This window comes from Saccopteryx leptura, chromosome 9 (assembly GCF_036850995.1).
Source record: "Saccopteryx leptura isolate mSacLep1 chromosome 9, mSacLep1_pri_phased_curated, whole genome shotgun sequence".
In the NCBI taxonomy this organism is placed as follows: Eukaryota; Metazoa; Chordata; class Mammalia; order Chiroptera; family Emballonuridae; genus Saccopteryx; species Saccopteryx leptura.
The window spans coordinates 74,597,246-74,620,343 of record NC_089511.1 but is presented as its reverse complement, the minus strand read 5'-3'; the positions used below and the strand labels follow the sequence as shown (position 1 = coordinate 74,620,343).

Here is a 23,098-nt window from a genome sequence, read left to right as displayed (position 1 = left end):
TTTTGCTGGCACTTATGACACGAAATGGGTCTCTGCTATCTCTCTCCCTGACTAGTGTGATTTAAGCTACTCACTTGATTGGGGAGGAGAGATATAAACTGTCTGCTTCCAGGTGTCCTTGTGAGGCAGGTTAGTAAGAAGCTAGAAAAATACTTTGGCAAGTAGAATGGAAAAACAGATAGCTAAACAGTCGGCCAAGCAATTTACAGCCATCTAATAAATCACAAGATCTTATCTTCCCTAGCCAAGGACACTTAGGAGCAAATGGTTTACACATTCCAGAGTGTGCAGAGGGCAGACCCACCTGGTGACATTCTTTGAAGGTGAAACTGACCAGAGAGTGACCCCATCCCTCTATTTCAGTGTTTGGGAAACTTTTTGGCTGAGAGAGCCATGAACACCACATATTTTAAAATGTAATTCCGTGAAAGCCATACAACGACCCATGTACGTTACACATTATCCAGTAAAAATTTGGTGTTGTCCAGGAGGACAGCTGTGATTGGCTCCAGCCACCGGCAACCATGAACATGAGCAGTAGGAAATGAATGGATTGTAATACATGAGAATGTTTTATATTTTTAATGTTACTAACTTTTTTATTAAAGATTTGTCTGTGAGCCAGATGCAGCCATCAAAAGAGCCACATCTGGCGGAGTGTTGAAGGAGAAGCCAGTATGTGCAGTTTGTGCAGGTAGAAAGAAGGGAGGAGATGGGGAACAGAGGTGAGTAAGTCTGGTGAGCTAGAAACCTTTGATTCTAGGAAACTCGGGTAAGTCAGTGGCTTTGTGAGCACTGAATGTGAGTGGGTTTTGGAGCCCAGTGTGTGTTTTACCTGCCTGCTGGGTGCAAGCTAGGATTAAAGATGATGGCTCATCAGTTTTTGGCTCTGTTGTTTCTTTACCAACTGTCTGAATCCAATATGAACCTGCATAGGCCAGGCAGCTATGATGATGGTGGCCGTGGCTACTGGCTTTGTTAATCCAAATTCGGAGGGACCTGAAATATGGAAGACAGGAGCAAAGTCCGTCGTTTACACATTAAAGTTTTATTGTCTAGCTTGGCCAAGCGGCGGGAACTCCGACAGAAATCTGACGGAGAGCGCGCTGGCCCTTTGTTCTACTTAGTTTTTATAGTTTTTTAAGTGGGAAGTACAGAAGCAAAAATTGCAATTAGGAGCCCCTTACTGCTATTGGTTATAGTCATATGTCCTTTAACATGATAGGACCACGTTCAATTTGCAAACCATACATCATTTGGGAGAAAACAAAATTTACAAGTCAACACTGGTAGAAAGATATCTCTTTACATATTAAAAGGCAGTCCTATATTTTCTAGTGTTCATCCGCCATCTCTCTGTCCAGAGTCAGAGGTATTAACCACATGCATTTACATAAGAGAGGTAGTTTCCGTGGGGACAAATGCCCGCAAATGGCTCATAGTTATAAGAAAAGGTTTATTTTGGCTTTTCCCTTCCTGCACCTGGCTAGCCATTCACTCCTTTCCCCACAGGTGTGGTGGAATGTCAGGGAATCTATGCTTCCTTCCCTTTTCATTTACAATACAATGGCAAGAGCCATCCTAGTTATGCTAATCACACAGCACAGAGACTATTCTCACAATTTCTCTTAACCCAAATTAATAAAATGTCCTCCAAGCCTCCTAAAATATTAATATTAATTCTGTAGCCTTTGGTACTTTACAACACCTGTGGGTGAAATGGCTCAGTGGCTCCTCAGCTTTATAGGAGATTTATTAATAAGCCGGCTACATATGATTTACATGGGGTATAGCTAACCCAAATCGTGCAGCCTTGAAGATAGCTCTGAGGCTAGTTATATAGACTTGATCACATACAGGTTGGGGGGAAAAGGAGGGGGAGCATGACACAATAGTCAAATCATTAACAAGCTTACAACATTCATCTATAGCAGGGGTCAGGAAACTTTTTGGCTGAGAGAGCCATGAACACCACATATTTTAAAATGTAATTCTGTGAGAGCCATACAATGACCCGTGTATGTTATGCATTATCCAATAAAAATTTGGTGGTGTCCCAGAGGACAGCTATGATTGGCTCCAGCCACCCGCAACCATGAACATGAGCAGTAGGAAATGAATGGATTGTAATACATGAGAATGTTTTATATTTTTAACATTACTTTTTTAATTAAAGATTTGTCTGAGAGCCAGATGCAGCCATCAAAAGAGCCACATCTGGCTCACAAGCCATAGGTTCCCGACCCCTGGTCTATAGGATCTATTAAAAGGAAAAAAACATTCCTACATGTTAAAATTTACAAGGTAACACAATAGCGATAAATGTTGTTTTACATATTAAAGACATTCCCAAATCTTCTGGTGTCTACCCCTCATCCCTGTCACCACAGCGAAATGGTTAGCTTAGGATAAGGAGAGAGGCCAAATGAAAATATCCTTGGAAACCTAACAAGCTAGTCCCCACTTGTTTAGTTTACAAGTTTTTATACATATAAAGGATTTCAAGAGGGATGATTATTAGAAAGCATATAAAATGTGTTAAGCCTAATCCAGAGGGACTTGAAACGTTGAAGACACAAACAAAATCCGTTGATTACACATCAAAGCTTTATTGTCTAGCTTGGCCAAGTGGCGGTAACTCCGACAGAAATCTGAGGGAGAGCATGCCGGCCCTTTGTTCTACCTAGTTTTTATAGTTTTGTAAGTGGGAAGTACAGAAGTAAAAATTGCAATTAGGTGTCCTTTACCACTATTGGTTATAGTCATATGTCCTTTAACATGATAGGACCATGTTCAATTTGCAAGCCATACATCATTTTGGAGAAAACAAAATTTACAAGTCAACACAATGGTAGAAAGATGTCTCTTTACATATTAAAGTTCATTCCTATATTTTTTAGTGTTTATCTGCCATCTCTCCAGAGTCACACGTATTAACCATATGCATTTACATAGAAGAGGTAGTTTCATGGGGACAAATGTCCGCAAATGGCTCATTACTATAAGAAAAAGGTTTATTTTGGCTTTTCTCTTCCTGCACCTGGCTAGCCATTCACCCCTTTCCCCACAGGTGTGGTGGAATGTCAGGGAATCCATGTTTTCCTCCCCTTTGCATTTACAATACAATGCCAAGGGCCATCCTGGTTATGCCAATCACACAGTACAGAGACTATTCTCACAATTTCTCTGCACACCTTAACCCAAATTAATAAAATGTTCTTTAAGCCTCTTAAAATATGAATAGTGATTCTGTAGCTTTTGGTACTTTACAACACCTGCGGGTGAGGTGGCACAGTGGCTCCTCAAAATGTTACAGAATGCAGGTTTTACAAGCAAGGGGGAGTTGGCTGGTGATCCCTTTGTCTAGAGCAGTGGTCCCCAACTTTTTTTGGGCCACAGACCGGTTTAATGTCAGGAAATATTTTCACAGACTGGCCTTTAGGGTGGGGCAGATAAATGCACAAAATAAAATTATGCGACCGGTGTAAAAACTGGTATTTTAAAATATAATTGTTGAACTTACGAGACAAGCATCAAGAGTGAGTCTTAGACGGATGTAACAGAGGGAATCTGGTCATTTTAAAAAAATAAAACATCGTTCAGACTTAAATATAAATAAAATGGAAATAATGTAAGTCATTTATTCTTTTTTTTTTTTTTTTGTATTTTTCTGAAGCTGGAAACGGGGAGAGACAGTCAGACAGACTCCCACATGCGCCCGACCGGGATCCACCCGGCACGCCCACCAGGGGCGATGCTCTGCCCACCAGGGGGCGATGCTCTGCCCCTCTGGGGCGTCGCTCTTTTGCGACCAGAGCCACTCTAGCGCCTGGGGCAGAGGCCAAGGAGCCATCCCCAGCGCCCGGGCCATCTTTGCTCCAATGGAGCCTTGGCTGCGGGAGGGGAAGAGAGAGACAGAGAGGAAGGAAGTGGGAGGGGGGGAGAAGCAGATGGGCGCTTCCTCTGTGTGCCCTGGCCGGGAATCGAACCCGGGACCTCCGCATGCCAGGCCGACGCTCTACCACTGAGCCAACCGGCCAGGGCCATTTATTCTTTCTCTGCGGACCTGTACCGGTCTGCGGCCCAGGGGTTGGGGACCAATGGTCTAGAGGTAAACATCACTCTCAGGACTCCAGGAGGGGAGGAAGAGTTAGAAACTGTAGGATATGTAAACATTGTCTCCTAAGGATCTTATTGAAGGGGAAGAGGAAGTTCTTTGTTGTCTATAAGTAGTAGCCTCAGTCTTCCAGAGAACTATAGTTAAGCTATGATTAGTTACTAACTTTTGCCCCTTTAATCTCTTTCCCTGGGCTTTTTTTCTTTTCAGAAAGGATGGGTAAGTGGGCCTGACTCTTTCTTCTAAAATACTAATGTTAATTTTTGCAATTCTTTGGCACCTTATCACAATTACAGGCTAAAAATTAATTTTGGTTTACCAACAGGTGCGGCCACAAGAGGAGGCAATAGGGGCTCAGTGTTGGAATCCATAGGAGTCCGAAAGACCAGAGTAACAGGCTTTATTGAAAGGAAGAAAGGAACCCTGCCAGGCACTTCTCTTGGGGAGAAGAGCACTGGTTACAGACTAGGGGCGAGTTATATAGTGTTTGGGAGAGCCTGAGGGGATACTGAGGCAAAAGTCCTGTATGTCCGGAATGCTCCTCCTTGGGGGGCTTCGAGCATGTGGGTATTGAATCAAAAGTCCTGGTATGTCCGGAGCCCCTCCTTGGGGTGGCTTGTCAGCTTTTTTAGAATTCCTCTGTCTCAGGGGCGATAGTCCAGTAAGGGTGAGGTCTGACAGATAAGCGGAACATCAAGAGGGCAGTTTGGAATACACATATCTATCACTCAGGAAAACTATTATATTCAAACGTCCTAGAGACAGGAGGCACTGTACACACAGGGTCACATGGGAAAGGTGCCAGGGTGGTCAAGAGCCTGGAGGAGTAATTAGGACGTGGCCTTTATTGGGGTTTCCAAGAGAAAGGCAAGGCAGAGCTGGGCAAGCAGTTTAGGATTGGCTAGTTTGAATAGTTTTGGGTGACCTTCAGTTGCCAGAAGTGATTCAAGCAGAGAAATAAACAATTGCTTTCTGGGGTGCAGAGCAGGATACTGGAGGTTATGGCTCTGGATTGTTGGTTTGCATATCAAAGGCATGCCCCTAGCTGGCCCTTTGCTACATCTAAGAATTGCCTCTCAGGGAGGGTCAGTCTTTCCCATCCAGAATGTTTTTTTAAGATGTAAAAGCAACATAACATATAAAAAATATATATTCATACACACACAATACAAATTTACAAATATTTTCTCCCATTCTCTGGGTTGTCTTAACTTTCTTGATGGTGTCCTTTGATGCACAAAACTTTTACATTTTAATGAAGTTCAATTTCTCTTTTTTTGGTTGCTTGTGTTTTGGGGGTTATGTCTAAGAAACCATTGCCTTGTTTCTTGGATTTACCCTTGTTTTTCTTGTTGTTATTTTTTTTTTCCAAAACGTACTGTTTTGGTTCTTATATTTAAGTTGTTGACATCTTAGTTAATTTTTATACATGGTGTGAGGTAGATGTTCAACTTCTTTCTTTTGCATTTGTATATCCAGTTGTCCTAGCATTATTGGAAAGCCTGTTCTTTCCCCATTGAAGTGTCTTGACACAAATTGTCAAAATTGTCAAAAATTGACCATTGTCCTGGCTAGGTAGATCAGTTGGTAAGAGTGTCATCCTGACATGCCAAGGTTGTAAGTTTATTTTCCAGTCAGGGCACATACAAGAATCAATCGGTAGCCTGACCTGGCGGTGATACAGTGGATAGAGTGTCGGACTGGGGCATGGAGGACCCAGGTTCAAAACCCTGAGGTCACTGGCTTGAGTGTGGGCTCATCTTGTTTGAGCAAGGCTCACCAGCTTGAGCCCAAGGTTGCTGGCTTGGGCAAGGAATCACTTGGTCTGCTGTAGCCCCCTGGTCAAGGCACATATGAGAAAGCAATCAGTGAACAACTAAAATGCCGCAACAAAGAATTGATGCTTCTCATCTCTCTCCCTTCCTGTCTGTCTGTCCCTATCTGTCCCTCTCTCTGTCTCTGTCACACACACCACAAAAAGAAATCAATCAGTGAATGCATACATTAGTGGAACAACAAATTGATGTTTCTCTCTCTCTTCCTCTTCCTCTCAAAAAAACAAAACAAAACAAAACCCATAAAGCCCCCTGCCAGTTAGCTCAGCTGATAAGAGCGTTGTCCTAAAAAGACAAGGTTACAGGTTTGATCCCAGGTCAGAACACATATGGGAAGCAACCAACAAATGCACAACAAAGTAGAACAACAAATGAACGCTCCTGTCTCTCTCTCTCTCTCTCTCTTCCCTTCCTGTCTCTCTTAAAAAAATTTGACCATAAATATAAAGGTTTATACTGAACTCTTAATTCAATTCCATTTATCTATGTCTATCCTTAGGCCTTTGTTACTGTACTGAATTACTTAATGACAGTAGCTTAATAATAAGTTAAGAAATTGGGAAGTGTGAGGCCTATAACTTCTTTTTCAAGATTATGGTGGCTATTCTAGGTCCCTTGTATCTCTATGTTAACTTTAGAATTAGTTTATCAATCTCTGCAACAACAAAAAATCCCATCTGGGATGTACTCGGTGAATGCTTTTGAATTGTAGATCAATTGGAGGAATGACCAATACATTTATTGTATTTTTGTATGTTGTCAGAAGTAAATTGACTTTAAAAACAAATTAATTAGAAACAAATCTTTTTGAGTAATGAGAAAAGAGACTGTTAATATAGTATCTTTTAAATCTAATCTGAGAATTTTGAATTTTATTAGATTTTATAGCTTCCCCCAAATTGATTTGTATATGTAGATAATTTATTTTTGATTATCAGTACTATTGGGTCTTCTGTAGCACCAAAGAGGGCCTTTTCTATGTTTTTCATATGCAAGTGGATGTTTTAAATCAGTCAAAAAACATTTGGATGCCTTTCCTCATAAGGACTATAGGAATTTCACAATGGCCACTACTAAGCACTCTAGAAGAATACGATGAATACGAAGAATATGAAGCTTTGCCTACCTACAGTCTAATGAGGATCAATTATGTTTAAGGAAGTGACTAATCCTCCATTGCCTAGGCCTTGAAATAAAATACTAAATAGACCAAGATCATGAAAACAGTTCCCTAGCAAAGACTTAGTCCTAACTCAATCTTGTTATTTAAAAAAAAAAAAGGATGTCCTGTGCAAGGTAGAGAGGCTCTCAAATGCAAACTCACTCACAACTCACACTTGGGAAAAATTCCAAAGAGAATTGCCTTCTCAATAGTTCCATGTTTTATTTTGAGAAACTTTATTAGTTTATAACACTGCAACTTTTAAAACTCTTTTTTTCTTAATTTTTATAATTTTAATATTTTTATTAGCAGAAATAAAATTTGTTTAAAAAATTTTCCTCTGGTAACTGTCCTAAGCTTGGAGTTTCCATAGAAAGTGGCATGTATGTATGTGTATAGTTTAAATAAAATTTTCTTTGAAAATAATTTCAAATGTATAGAAAAGTCACCAAAACAGTACAAAAACTCCCATGTCCCCTTCACTCAGATTTTCAAGTAGTTAATATTTAATTGGTTCATTGCTCACTCTGTGTATGTGTTTACATGTGCAAATAACTCTTGTTGCTAGTCTTTTCCTTTTGAGGGTTAGCAGAGCATACTGTAGACATGATGTCCCATCATTACTAAACACTCCCGTGTATATTTTCCCCCAAACAGGGTCACCCTCCTGCATAACAGCAAAGAACCTTTCACATCAGGAAATCAATACTGGTACATTACTATTGTCCAGTACACTAAGCCCATTTAAATTTCCCCCACTGTCCCAACAATGTCCCTCTCCTTTCTGGTCTAAAATGCTATACAGGAATACATATTACATTTAGTTGTCATGTATTTTGAGACTCCTTTAATCTAGAACATTTCCAAGTCTTTCATGTCCTTGGTGAGTTTTTTTTTGTTTGTTTGTTTACAGGGACAGAGAGAGAGTCAGAAGGACAGACAGACAGGAATGAAGAGAGATGAGAAGCATCAATCATCAGTTTTTTGTTTTGACACCTTAGTTGTTCATTGATTGCTTTCTCATATGTGCCTTGACCGCGGGCCTTTAGCAGACCGAGTAACCAGCGACCTTGGGTCCAAACTGGTGAGCTTTTTGCTCAAACCAGATGAGCCTGCGCTCAAGCTGGCGACCTCGAGGTCTCGAACCTGGGTCCTTCCGCATCCCAGTCTGACGCTCTATCTACTGCACTACTGCCTGGTCAGGCTCCTCGGTGGTTTTAAAGAATACAGGCTTTACTTCCTATAGGATGGGCTTCAAATCTGGGTCCCTCATATTGGGAATGCCAAAAAATGATACATGCTTTGCTTTTCCCAGTGAGTCTCATCAGGAGGCTTACAATGTAGACTCCTCCCAACATTGGTGATGTTAACCTTGATAACCTGATCGTGTTCATTCTTCAGTTATTTGGTTTTCCCCTTCGTGGTTGATTAGTATTCCAAAATCATGCTAATATCCTATTCCTCATCGAACTTCCACCCATCAGTCATTGAAGACTCCTGCCTGAATCATCCACCTTTACAGTGGGTGCCAAATGGTAATTCTCTATTTCCTCTCGATTATTGAGTTGGCATTCTACTCTTAGAGCTTTTCTTCCCATTTATGTCAGCGTGAACTTGTGTTTCTATTTTATTCAATGGATTGTCATCTATTATTATCACTGCTTATTTTGCTGCTTAAATTGTCTCATTTGGCCAGTGGGAGCCATTTCAAAAGCTGGCTGTTAACATTGCAACATTTTAAAGTATGTATACTGCTAAGATTCCTCCATGTTGTGACTGTTTTGTGATGTGCTATTTTGTCAAATAGATATGTTTATTCACCCAGTCTTCTGTTGATGGGCACTTGGGGTGTTTCCAGGTTTTTACTATTGTATTTTGCTATTCTAACTCTAAAGTAATGATACTTTTCAAATGCATTAAAATCTTTCATAAGCCTGACCAGGCGGTGGCGCAGTGGATAGAGCTTTGGGCTGGGACGCAGAGGACCCAGGTTTGAAACCCCAAGGTCGCTGGCTTGAGCGCGGCCTCACTAGCTTGAGAGCGGGTCACTGGCTAGAGCATGGGATCATAGACATGACCCCATGACCCCATGGTGGCTGGCTTGAGCTCAAAGGTCGCTGGCTTGAGCCCAAGGTCACTGGCAAGAGCAAGGGTTCACTCGCTCTGCTGTAGCACACCCCTCCTCCCCAGGCACATATGAGAAAGCAATCAATGGACAACTAAGGTGCCTCAAGGAGGAATTGATGCTTCCCATTCTCATCCCTCTCCCTTCCTGCCAGTCTGTCCCTCTCTCTATCTCTCTCGTTAAAAAAACAAAACAAAACAAACAAACCAAAAAGCCCTTTCATAACATCATTACTTTAGTCTGTAAATTGTATAAATATTAAGCACTAGAAGCAGCATTGTTATGCACTCTCACTAACAGTGAGTCAGGCTCCCTTTCAAAATACTGTCTTATCTGCATTTTTTACGGAGAAAGATTAATGACCTGTTTTCAAAATCATTTAATAAAGTTCTATCTTTAAAAATATTTCCTTTGTTCCCCTCCTATTTATGAAGGATAGTGAAAGAAAAGAGTTGAGAAAACAAAACTGAAAGGTGGAAAACTTTGCACTAAACCAAAAGTTTTGCCAAGGGAAAGTACCACCTGTGGAAACGGGCAAGCCCAGGTAGTATGGCTGCACTCGCGCGCACTGTTCCCGGAACGCAGGCGCAGAAACTCACCTTCCCACCCGCCTGTTTTCTACCACCCAAAACGTTATCGCGTGTTTTGGGAAAAACTGGCGGTAATTGCAGAAACTGAGTTCTCGCGAGAAGTAATTGGTTGCTATAGTTGCGAAAAATACTTCTGTGGCTGTCGCAGGTAAGACAGCTGTCTCTCTTCAGAAAAGCCCCCATTCCCCTGCCTGCTGGCCCCGCGGCCACACCCCGTTACCCCAGTCTCCGCTCTCTCAGCAGTGGCCAAGCTGAAGCGCACTCCTGCACTGCTTCACTCCCGCACACACCTGAGCGTCACCGACCCCCGCTGGGCGCCGCTCCGCTACCCGCAGGCCTCCCACCCAAAGCCAGACAGGGACCCCCTTCCCGCTTTGTGCCGAGGTCCCGCGCAGTGAGCGCAAACTGTTCCCTTGGCCTCGCACCACACCGCATCTCATCGTCTCCTTCATTTAACCTGGTTCTAATTTGATTCTTCTGGCAGCTTATTCTGAATAGGTGACAAGAAATGCGTCCCTTGTTGGGGGCAATAGGAGCCCCCATTTGACAGCCTTGACCATAACTTGGAATTAGACAAATTTCTTGCATTTATTATTCAACAAATATACTGCTAATGCTTCTTGCAGACAATGCTGATACCAGGCCCTCGGAAGCAATAAATGTGAATGACAGATTACTTGTCTTTAAGTGGGTAATTGAGCATTCAGAAAAAAACGGTGCATATGAATAATACCATTTGTGGTTTGCTTCATAGGTTAAGCAGGTTTGCTGTTTTAGTGGATATTCATAAAAAATGTGAAACAGGGTAGAAATTATATTATTCATTTAACAGACTGTGAAACATGTCAGAAGTCATTCAGTTTACAGAAGGTGAAACTGAGGCTCAGGTAAGTTAGGCATTTGTCCAGGGTCAGGCTAGTAAAGGCCTAGTACATGTGGTACTATTGAAAAGGAAAGAAGAAAACGAATGCAAAGGCTATTTCAAATGTAAACTGATAAGAAATTGTCAGGGCACCTTAGGCCTGAGTGAGCCTGGAGGCATGGTGTTGAACAAGTGATATGAGACTTTTAGGTGAGTGGGAAAATGAGAGAGTAGCTAGAAAGAGGCAGAATAATTATAAAGTCTGGGGCAGCAAAGTATCTCCTTATTTTGTATCATCAGCCCTAGACACATTCAGCATCGTATTTCCTAAGTAAACTTTTGACTTGGATTAAGTTCCACTTTGAATTGAGTGATAAAACATGACCTTTTAAAAAATACATCAAATTTATTTTTGAAGTTGTATCTTCAGTGTTGTAAAATAATTAGAAAAGATTTTTGATTAAATAAGACATATATCAGGACTTTCCCCAGTGGGCTAATCGTTCTATGTGTCTGCTTCTTTTCTGTTATAAAATATTTTTGTAATACAAGGAGATTAAATAACCTTTGAGTGGAGCTATTTATATATTTTTAAAAAGCTACCAAAGATCACTATGTAGGATGTTGAAAATGGGACTTGGGTGATGGCATTCCTACCCTCTTTGTCTTGTGTTAATTTGTGCTTAATGGGTTACATGTATAAGGATCTTTTTAGCACTAACCAGTGTAATCATCCTTGAGTCCAGCTCCCAAGCCCTTGCCTATCTAGCAGCAAAGGTTGAAAAGGCTACAAAGTAGTACTGGACTATTGCATTTCCCTAAATTCTCCCCTAGTGTTGGTTATGAATAACGTGAGTACTTGTGCAGCTATGGTACATGAGGGGACAGGTTCATTAATTATGTTTACAGGGACCAAAGAAGACCAGAGGGACTTTGCTCAGGTGGCGACATGGAGCAGATCTCATCAACAGGCAAACCTGTACAGCTCACTGTGATGGATGGATATGAATTGGTAAAGTTATTTTTGGAAATATGAGAAGTCCCTAGTTTATTCATATTTCTTGAAAATATGTTTATCTTTGAGCTCAGGTCTCTGTCAAACACCTGTAGATTGGGGAAGATGTGTTGGGAGCACTGAAGGGAGGAATGGATTTTTGCATCATCCTGTACCATCAAATCTGCTGACTTTACATAGTCCTTTCTTCTCAGTGTTTCTTCCTGATAGTCTAAGAATCAGCAATTCACATTACTGTGTGTGTAAAATACCTGACAATTTGAATACTAATTTTAACAGGTAAAACAGGAAGTAGTTTTCATTTTCCTAGAAAGCAGTTCTTTTTTCCTGAAAAAGATCTGAATTCTTTCAGAGTTTCCCTTGTGATTAATTTCATTTGAATGATGTAAATAATAAAACTACAGTATGATGTAACTATTAAAATTATAAGAATAATAAAATGACAAAATATTCTTTCAATATTAAGTAAAAATAAAACAACTCTTTCCAAAGCAGGATGTAATAAATGTTCTCTACTTGTTTTAAAAGGTATATATAAATGTGTGGGCATATAGACACACACACATATACATATATATTCACAACAAAACACTAGAAAATATATTCTAAAATGTTAATAGTGCTTGCATATTAGCGACTACCGGTAATTTATTTTCTTATGTGGTTTTCTCACCTTTCCAAATGTTTCACAGTATATTTCTTTTTAGTGAGAGCTAGAGAGAGAAAGAGAGAAACAGACAGGCAGAAAGGGAGAGATGAGAAGCATTATTAACTCATTGTGTCACTTTAGTAGTTCATTGATTGCTTCTCATCCGTGCCTTGATGGAGCAGGGGGCGGGGGGCTGCAACTGAGCCAGTGACCTAGGGCTCAAGCCAGCAACCATGAAGTCATATATATGATTCCAAGCTCAAGCCAGCAACATCAGAGTTTTGAACCTCCTCAGAAACCCAAGTCAACATTCTATCCATTGTGCCACCAATGGTCAGTCCACAGTATAATTTTTTTTTTTGTATTTTTCCAAAGCTGGAAACGGGGAGGCAGTCAGACAGACTCCCGCATGCGCCCGACCAGGATCCACCCGGCATGCCCACCAGGGGGCGATGCTCTGCCCATCTTGAGGCGTTGCTGCCGCAATCAGAGCCATTCTAGCGCCTGAGGCAGAGGCCACAGAGCCATCCTCAGCTCCCGGGCAAACTTTGCTCCAGTGGAGCCTTGGCTGCAGGAGGGGAAGAGAGAGACAGAGAGGAAGGAGAGGAGGAGGGGTGGAGAAGCAGATGGGCACTTCTTCTGTGTGCCCTGGCCTGGAATCAAACCCGGGACTCCTGCACGCCAGGCCAATGCTCTACCACTGAGCCAACCGGCCAGGGCCCACAGTATAATTTTATAAACATAGTGTGTTTTAAAAACTTCAACATAAATGGCATTTAAATACAATGTTGCATTTAACTACAACTAGATTTGTTTAATGAATTTCTTGTGTATTTGAAATATACCTACTTCTTCTGTATTTGTAATATAACTTGATAGGAAAACATAGAAAATACTATTTAGTGCAAGTAAAAATGGGTTGCCAGGTGAATAGGTAAATTCTCTATTTGAGTATAATTGTAAAGTAGCATGTTTCTGTCAACAGAGAGGTTCTAAAGGAGATACCCCAGTTACCTTTATTCGTGCAGAATTTAATCAAACAGTTCTGGGAGACTCTGCAAAAATTACTGTTTCTTCAGAAGGAACTGCAAAATACAACTTCACTAGCAGTTTTGAGATCAGCCCTGAAGGAGCAATCACTTTATATGACCTCGCCCACAAGCCTCTGTTCTGTAAGTCTTTGCAGTTATAAAAATGTTAATTATATAAGTGTATTATGAGGAGATTCTGAGATAATTAGTAGCTGTTACTGGGACAGGTGGATATACCTTATCTTCTTAATCTAAGTATAATTTATGTAACATGACAGCAGTCATCATGACCTACTAATATTAACTAGTTTGTATTCAAATACTTTTTGATATATGATTGAACTTTGCAGCCCTTATATTCTAAGCTGAACTGGGAGCATTTCCTTTATATTCCTGTATTTAGGGTTGCCAGATTTGAAATAAAACAAAATTTGGGATGTACTTATACTAAAAAATTATTCATTGTTTATCTGAAATTCAAATTTTAAAATTGGCATCTTATATTTTACTTGGCCACCCTATCTTTACTTCTGTATACTCCCCATACTGTATAGCAATTATTAACTTGCCTCCCTTGCTAGAGAAGGCAGTTTTTGAAACCTGGGCTGGCTCTTATTTATTTCAGAATTTCTACTGCCTAGATCCATGATGGCGAACCTATGACATGTGTGTCAGCACTGACACGCGTAGCCATTTTTGATGACACGCGGCCGCATACCAGAGAAGTATGGGGCTGCATGCTGAGAAGCACATTTCATCCTTGGCTCCTGCATGGCCAGGTGCAGTAGCCGAGGATAAAACATTTGCTGTAGTGTAGACACTCTGTGCGAGAGGTCTGTAGGCCAAAACAACAGAACTCCGTCACAGAGCGTCTAGTTCTGGGACTTACAGTTAGGCCGTTAGGGGATCTTTGACCTCACTTCTGCCGGCGGAGCAGGGAGCAGTGGAATGCCGCGGGGGGACGCATCTCTGGGGCCCTGTGATCACCATTACCAGAAACCACATAACCACAGCAACCATCATCCAATCTGGGTGTCGTGGATTTCTAATTGACCATCATTGCTGAGATAAGTGAGGGGGAGGCTGGGAGAGGCAAGGGCCTGTTTCCCGCCATTAGAAATAGCGGCAGCCATCTTAATTTACATAAGATGCAACTTGCAGAATTTCAAGACAGCATCTGGGCTCAGGTGTTTGTCAACTTGAGGTCAAAGCTTGAGAATCTGGAAAGGTGCTGTTTGGAGAATCAAGAGGAGTGCCACTACGAACAGGAAATTTGAAGTGCCTGGAACCGATTACCAGACACTTTTAGCACCTTGAAAAATATAGCAATGGCTTTACTCACAATTTTTCCCTCTACATACTTTTGTGAGACCTTATTCTCAGCATTAAATAATAGCAATACCAACAAAAGAAACAGATTGACAGATGAAGTTAGTAGCGCATACTTGGGCTTGAAGTGTACAAAATACCAACCTTCAATTGAAGATTTAGCCAATGAAATTTAGCAACAAAAAAGTCACTAATAGGCAGGTTAGTTAAAGAATTCCCCTTCCCCCTCACTTATCTTAGTTCACGGCACCCCACACAAGTTAAATAATATCAAGACCAACAAAAGAAACCGACTGACAGATGAACAAAGAAGTCACTAAGCAGGTAAGTTTAAACAATTAGTTTTTGGTTTATTAAATACAGTTATATATTACAATTATACATTTTTGTTATTTAAACTATAAATATCACGAAATTATGGGTTTTTTTCATCGAAGATTTTGGCGAATTCTGACACACCAAACTCAAAAGATTGCCCATTACTGGCCTAGATATATCTGGGATATAAAAGTGGTCAAAAGGTGTTTGTTGAATGAATGACTGTAAGTGGATGGATGGTTTCTGTATCCATACTGCTACAATTTCTACCTATACAGTATCATCTTTTAACATATTTTGTTCATACCCTATATAGTAGTTTAAGGCTTTTTTGTTTTAACGCATACTCTTTATTTTTTGTTTTTGTTATTATTTTTTAGTGGTACATCTCCTGGGGTGCCCGCCCCCCCCCCCCCCACAGTTTCCAAGATCTCCAACCCAGAGAGGTGGGACCTGGGAATATACAGTATTATACAGCAATGCTTTGCAAATCTTTCTTTCCATAAGAGTCACCTAAAGCTCTGGGAGAAAATAGTCTTCAGGGTTCCAGATCACCAAATTCATAATTGCCCTGGGAGCTGCACCTTAGACCAAAAGCATCTGGGAAGCACTGCTCCAGAATAGTGACTCCTAGCTCAGGCCTAGGTGGGAACCAGTCTAAGGGAGGCATTTGTGGGATCAGCAATCTCTGACCACACCTTTTTACTTCTTTCTTTTTTTGCTCTGTGCTTCTCTGTTACTGTCAATAATTGGAGTGTCCTGATTGCCTTCTTCCCTAGCATGGGTGATGGGAAAGGCAGAACTGGAACTTTCTTTTATTTTATTTACTTATTTATTAAATTTTTATTAATTTTAATTTATTGTGTTTACATGGATTCAAGTATCCCATTGAATATAACGCCCTCACCCCCACCCCCATGTCCTTATTTATACCTCCTTTATCCACTACCCCAACTCCTTCCCCCCAACTCCCTCCTCACTTCTCTTTGGGACTTGCTGTCCTGTTATCTATATCTTTGTATTATGTATATATAATTTCACTAATCCCTTCACCTTCTCTGGTCCCATCCCCTCATCCCCCTTCCCTCTGACAGCTGTCCCTCTGTTCCCGGTAACCCTGCCTCTGCCTCTATTCCATTCTTCAGTTCACTTTGTTCATTAGATTCCACATATAAGTGAGATCATATGATATTTGTCTTTCTCTGCCTGGCTTATTTCACTTAGCATAATAGTCTCCAGGTCCATCCATGCCATCGTAAAAGGTAAGATTTCCTTCTTTTTCACAGCTGCGTAGTATTCCATTGTATATATGTACCACTGCTTTTTAATCCACTCGTCCACTGACAGACAATTGGACTGTTTCCAGATCTTGGCTATTGTACACAATGCTGCAGTAAACATGGGAATGCATATCTTCTTTTGAATCATTGATTTGGTATTCTTAGGATCTATTCCTAAAAGTGGGATAGCTGGGTCAAAAGGCAGTTCCATTTTTAATTTTTTGAGGAAACTCCATACTGTTTTCAACAGTGGCTGCACCAGTCTGCATTCCCACCAGCAGTGCAGGAGGGTTCCTTTTCTCCAAGGAAGTAAGAGTATACTGTTACATCCCAGGAGACAGACCACAGCAAACCCAAAGTGAATTTTATAAGTTTTATTGCAAACCTACACAGGGACTGCAGGCAACCCACGCAAGGGAGCACTGCAGCCCCGAGCTTCTAAAATGGCTCCTTTTTATAGGGTGGCTATCTAGGCTGAGCAAGCATTTACAGAAGCAGATATGGCGGTTAGCTATTGGCTAGGGAGGTCGCACGCAGCATAGCAACAGGGGGGGACATAGCTCAGTGGAGAATTTCAAACATAAACTTCTGATAAGGGTCTCTGACTCATAGTCGCCCAACTTTGTGCTGAACTCTTTGTTCTCGGCCTCACAGGGACCTTGTCAGCACTTCTCTGTTCCTTTTTTTTTTTTTTTAAGAGTTAGACTCTGGCAGCCACAGCACACTTCCTTGAACCTAACATATACAATGGAGTAAAGACAGTCTTTTTAATAAATGGTATTGAGAAAATTGGACAGGCACATGTAAAAATATGAAACTAGACCACCAACTTACACCATTCACAAAAATAAACTCAAAATGGATAAAAGACTTAAATGTAAGTTGTGAAACCATAAACATCTTGGAAGAAAACATAGGTAGTAAGCTCTCTGATATCTCTTGTAGCAATATTTTTGCCAATTTATCTCCACGGGCAAGTGAAATAAAGGACAAAATAAACAAATGGGGCTATATCAAACTAAAAAAAACTTGTGCACAGCAAAAGACACAATGAAAAAAATTAAAAAACAACCCACACAATGAGACAACATATTCGTCAATATGTTTGATAGGGGTTAATAAGCAAAACTTATAAAGAACTTCTAAAACTCAACACTAAGAAGGTAAACAATCCAATTAAAAATGGTCAAAAGAACTGAATGACACTTCTCCTAAGAGGACATACAGATGGCTAATAGACACATAGAAAAATGTTCAACATCACTAATCATCAGAGAAATGCAAATTAAAACCACAATGAGATAACCACCTCACACCTGTCAGAATGGTGCTCATTAACAAACCAACACATAATAAGTACTGGCAAGGGTGTGGAGGAAAGGGAACCTTTCTGCACTGCTGGTGGGAATGCAGACTGGTGCAGCCACTGTTGAAAACAGTATGGAGTTTCCTCAAATTAAAAATGGAACTGCCTTTTGACCCAGCTATCCCACTTTTAGGAATAGATCCTAAGAATACCAAATCAGTGATTCAAAAGAAGATATGCATTTCCATGTTTATTGCAGCATTGTTTAGAATAGCCAAGATTTGGAAACAGTCTAAGTGTCTGTCAGTGGAGGAGTAGATTAAAAAGCAATGGTACATATATACACAGTGGAATACTGTGCAGCTGTAAAAAAGAAGGAAATCTTACCTTTTGTGATGGCATGGCTGGACCTGGAGATTGTTGTGCTAAGTGAAATAAGCCAGGCAGAGAAAGACAAATATCATATGATCTCACTTATATGTGGAATCTAATGAACAAAGTGAACTGAGGAATGGAATAGAGGCAGAGGCAGAGTCACAGGGAACAGAGGGACAGCTGTCAGAGGGAAGGGGGATGAGGGGATAAGATCAGAGAAGCTGAAGGGATTACTGAAATTATATATACATAACACATAGATATAGATAACAGGACAGCAAGTTTGAAAGGGAAGGGGGGAGGGAGATGATGAGGGACAAGGGGGTGGGGATGAGGGAGTTTTATTGAGTGAGACACTTGAATTCATGTTAACACAATAAATTAAAATTAATAAAAAATTTTAAGTAAAGAGAGGAAGAAAATGAAAATCACTTATCCAGAAAGTAAAAATAAAATTTTTTTTCCAACCTGGAATGTTGAGGTTAACGGTTTGAAACCCTGGGTTTGCCCAGTCAAGGCACATATGGGAGTTGCAGCTTCCTGCTTCTCCTCCCTTAAAATGAATAATAATAATAATAATAATAAAGAATCATAGAAATTACCCAGTAGGCCTGACTAGGCAGTGGTGCAGTGGATAGAGCATTGGACTGGGATGCAGAGGATCCAGATTTGAAACTTCGAGGTCACTAGCTTGAGCATGGGCTCACCAGCTTGAGTACAGGGGGTTGCTGGCGTGAGTGTGGGATCATAGACATGACTCTGTGGTCATTGGCTTGAGCCCAAAGGTCGCTGGCTTGAAGCCCAATGTCACTGGCTTGAGCCTAAGGTTGCTGGCTCAAGCAAGGGGTCACTTGTTCTGCTGAGTTCCCTGGTCAAGGCACATATGAGAGAGAGCAACCAATGAACAACCAAGGTGCTATAACAAAGAATTGATGCTTCTCATTTCTCTCCCTTCCTGTCTGTCTCTCTCTGACTGTCTCTGTCAAAAAAACCCAAAAAATGAAATTACCCAATCTGAGTAATTTAGAGGAAATAGACTAAAAAAATATATAAAAAGCAATTCACAGGTCTGTGGGACCTTGAAAAAAATCTGGAAGTGTAATTGGAGTCTCAGGAGAGAAGAAAGAGGGTGGGGCTGAAAAACTATTCAAAGAAATAAAGCCTAAAAATTCCCCAAATTTGGTAAGAGACACAAATCTACAGATTCAAGAAACTGAGCAAACTCATAGCAGTTTGTATACCCCCAAAAATCCATATTAAGAAATATCATAATTAAATATCTGAAAACTAAACGTACAGAAAGGAAAGTCTGAGAACAGAGGAAAACCATTAAAATGATACTATTTTCTTATCAGAAACCACAGACGCCTGAAGTAAATGGCATATTTCTAAAGTGATAAATTAAAAGAACTATCCATCTAGAATACAATACCCAGAGAAAAGATATGGAAGGGAAATCAAGACTTTCTCATAGCCTGACCAGGCAGTGGAGCAGTGAATGTCAGCCTGGGACACAGAGGATGCAGGTGTGAAACCCTGAGATCACTGGCTTTGAGCGCAGGCTCACCAGCTTGAGTGTGGGATCACAGACATGATCCCATGGTTGCTGTCTTCAGCTCAAAGGTTGCTGGCTTGAAACCCATGGTCACTGGCTTATGCCCAAGGTCACTGGTTTGAGCAAGAGTCACTGGCTCAGCTGGAGCCCCTCATTCAAGGCACATATGAGAAAAACAATCAATGAACAACTAAGGTGCCTCAACAAAGAATTGATGCTTCTCATCTCTCTCCCTTCCTGTCTGTCTGTCCCTCTCTCTGTCTCATTGTCTCTCTCCCCCCACAAAAAATACTTTTTCATAATTTCTAATAATATGTTACCAGCAGACCTGGCCTAAAAATATGGCTGTAGAAAGTTCTCTAAATAGAAAAGAAATGTAGAAGAAAGATCCTATGAACATCAGGAAAGAAGAAAGAATATGTTAAGCAAAAAATTGAATAAAGTAAGCTCTCCTTGAATTTTCTAAATTGTGTTCAACAGTTGAAACAAAGTATAACACTATCTGATGTGGTTCTAAATGTATATTGAGAAAATATTTCAGGCAATTATATACATGAAGAGCAAAGAGACATAAAAGGAGGTAGGTTTTCTATACTTGAACTAGTGAAATGATGAAATGTAGACAGCAATAAGTAATGTATATATAGTGTAATACCTAGAGCAACAACTAAAAAAGTTATACAAAGATATTTTCAAAAATATTATCAATAAATCAAAATAAAATTCTTAAAAAAGCATTCAGATAATCCACAGGAAGGGGGAAATAAGAAAACAAATGAAAAAAAGGACAAACAAAAAAGCCCAGCAGACTTAAGCCTTAAACTATTGAACCCTTTGAGTAGTACAAACATCATGTATGTCTCTTCATGCCTCCTGACTGTCCAGCTAACAAAAATTTTTATTTTAAATGTGTAAGGCAACATTAAAAAAGTCAAATGTATGTTCTTGTTTCCATAAATTGGTTATCAAACAAACATAATTTTAAGTTAATAAAATGGTGACTGGAACTAATTTCATTTTTTGAAAAAAGAACTCATTCCCAGGGGTCAGTGAGCATGAAAAAAACTCACTACTCAATGGGTTAAAAATTACATTATTATTTCTACAGGATTGCAAGTGAATTAATAAATAACCCAACCATATGCTGTCTTTAAGAAACTCAAAATAGAACCATATAGTCAGATAAAAAGTGAAAGGATTGAAAAAGATATATCATGCACACAATCAAAACAAAGTAGAAGTGACTACATTGGCATCAGGTAAAGTAGACTTAGCAAAGAAAGTAATCAGAGATAGATAAATTCATTGCATAATGGTAAAAGGGTAAATCCACCAAGAAAAAATAGCAATTCTAGGTAGGTATGCACCAAATAACAGAGCTGGAAAATATGTGAAGCAAACTGATAAAACTGAAAGGCAGAATAGACAAATACACAATTACAGTTGGAGATGTAAACACCTTTCTCTCAACAATTTATAGAATAACTAGACAAAATCAGCAAAAATATAAAAAGAGTCAACAACACCATCAACCAACAAGATCTAATAATGATTTATAGAATATCCAACAATAGCAGAATATACAGTATTTCAAATGCCCACAGATCATATGCCAAAGCCATATCCTGGGTCATGAACTTAACAAATTTAAATGGGTGTAAATAATACCAAATGTGTTCTCTGACAATAATAGTATCACAGTAGAAATCATTAATAGATAAGAGGAAACTCTTCAAACATTTAAAAACTAAAATTGCACTTTTAAATAATCCAAGTGTCAAAGAGGAAGTCTCAAGGGAAATAAAAATGAATGGAGATAAAAATACTACATATTAAAGTCTGTCACAGAAACAGATAAATATTTCTATCTCTCCCTCTCTAAAATAAATAAATAAATTTTAAAAAATTTAAAGTTTGCCAGACTTAGTTAAAGCATTGCTGAGAAAATTTATAGCACTAAAATACATATGTTAAAAATGATGAAAAGATCTCAAATCAATAATCTAAGCTTTCGACTACCACCAAGATAAGATAATTGAGAAGAAAACAAACAAATTAAGACTTCAAAGCCATTCCACTAGGAAAGTCAAATCCCACAGTGGATCACAAATAACAGCTGATGCCAACTCAATAAGACCTACAAATAACACAACTGAAAACTGGAGGCAGACAACACCAAGCCTAAACTCAACCAGCTCTACAAACAATACACCCAAACACACAGACATAATGAGAAGACAGAAAAGTGCAATCCAAATGAAACCACAAGAGAAACCTCCAGGAAATGAACTGAGTGATATGGAAATAACCAAACTTCTGGATGCAGAGTTTAAAAAAAATGATTGATAGGATGCTTAGGGATCTTAGAACAACAATGAATGGTCATTACAAACACCTAAATAAAGAAATAGCAGGTATAAAAAAGGACTTTGAAATATTAAAAAATCAGTCAGAGATGACAAATACAATATCAGAAATGAAGACCACAATGAAGGGAATTAAAAATAGGATGGATAAAGCTGAGGATCGAATTAGCAAGTTGGAGGACAAGTTGAACAAAGGCATGGAAGCAGAGCAGAAAAAAGAAAAGAGACTCAAAAAGTCTGAGGAAACTCTTAGAGAGCTCTGTGACAATATGAAGAGAAATAACATCTGCATTATAGGGGTTCCCAAAGAAGAAGAGAAAGAACAAGAACAAGGGATAGACACTTTGTTCAATCATATCATAGCTGAAAACTTCCCTAAATTATGGAGGAAAAACTCTCACAGGTTCAAGAAGCACAGAGAACTCCAATAAAGAGAAACCCAAAGAAATCTACACCAAGACACATCATAATTAAAATACCAAAGCTAAGTGATAAAGAGAAAATATTAAAAGCTGCTAGAGAAAAAAAGTCTATCACCTACAAAGGAGTTCCCATAAGGATGACATTCGACTTCTCAACAGAAACACTTGAGGCCAGAAGGGAATGGCAAGAAATATTCAAAGTAATGCAGAACAAGAACCTACAACCAAGACTCCTTTATCCAACAAGGCTATCATTTAAAATTGAAGGAGAAATATAAAGCTTCCCAAAGAAAATCTCAAGGAATTCATTACAACCAAACCAATGCTGCAGGAAATGTTAAGGGGCCTGTTGTAAACAGATCAAAGTAGGAAAAGAATATAGCAAAAGAGGAATACAGCTTTAAAGAATAAAATGGCAATAAACAATTACATATTAATAATAACCTTAAATGTAAATGGATTAAATGATCCAATCAAAAGACATAGGGTAGCTGCATGGATAAGAAAACAGGACCTGTACATATGCTATCTACAAGAGACACACCTTAAAACCAAAGATGCACATAGACTGAAGGCAAAAGGATGGAAAAAATATTTCATGCAAATGGAAATGAAAAAAAAGCTGGGGTAGCAATACTTATATTAAACAAAATGGACTTTAAAACAAAAGCTATAGTAAAAGACAAAAAGGCTACTACATAATGATAAAGGGAGCAATCCAGCAGAAAGATTTAACCTTTATAAATATCTACGCACCTAAT

The 23,098-nt window shown here is 39.6% G+C and overlaps 1 protein-coding gene across 5 annotated transcripts in view; it reads left to right on the top strand.

Annotated features, from left to right (window-relative positions):
- The first annotated feature begins 9,894 nt into the window (after positions 1-9,894).
- CFAP70 (cilia and flagella associated protein 70) overlaps positions 9,895-23,098 on the top strand; it is a 172,418-nt gene continuing 159,214 nt past the window's right edge. For 4 of the 5 annotated variants that reach the window (XM_066348835.1, XM_066348832.1, XM_066348833.1 and 1 more), the window contains exons 1-3: positions 9,895-9,977; positions 11,601-11,703; positions 13,341-13,527. In XM_066348835.1, coding sequence (XP_066204932.1) covers positions 11,641-11,703; positions 13,341-13,527 — 250 coding nt within the window. In that variant the 5' untranslated portion in view covers positions 9,895-9,977; positions 11,601-11,640. Of the gene's footprint in view, positions 9,978-11,580; positions 11,704-13,340; positions 13,528-23,098 lie in introns of those variants that run through there. The other variant, XM_066348834.1, reaches the window with a different exon arrangement.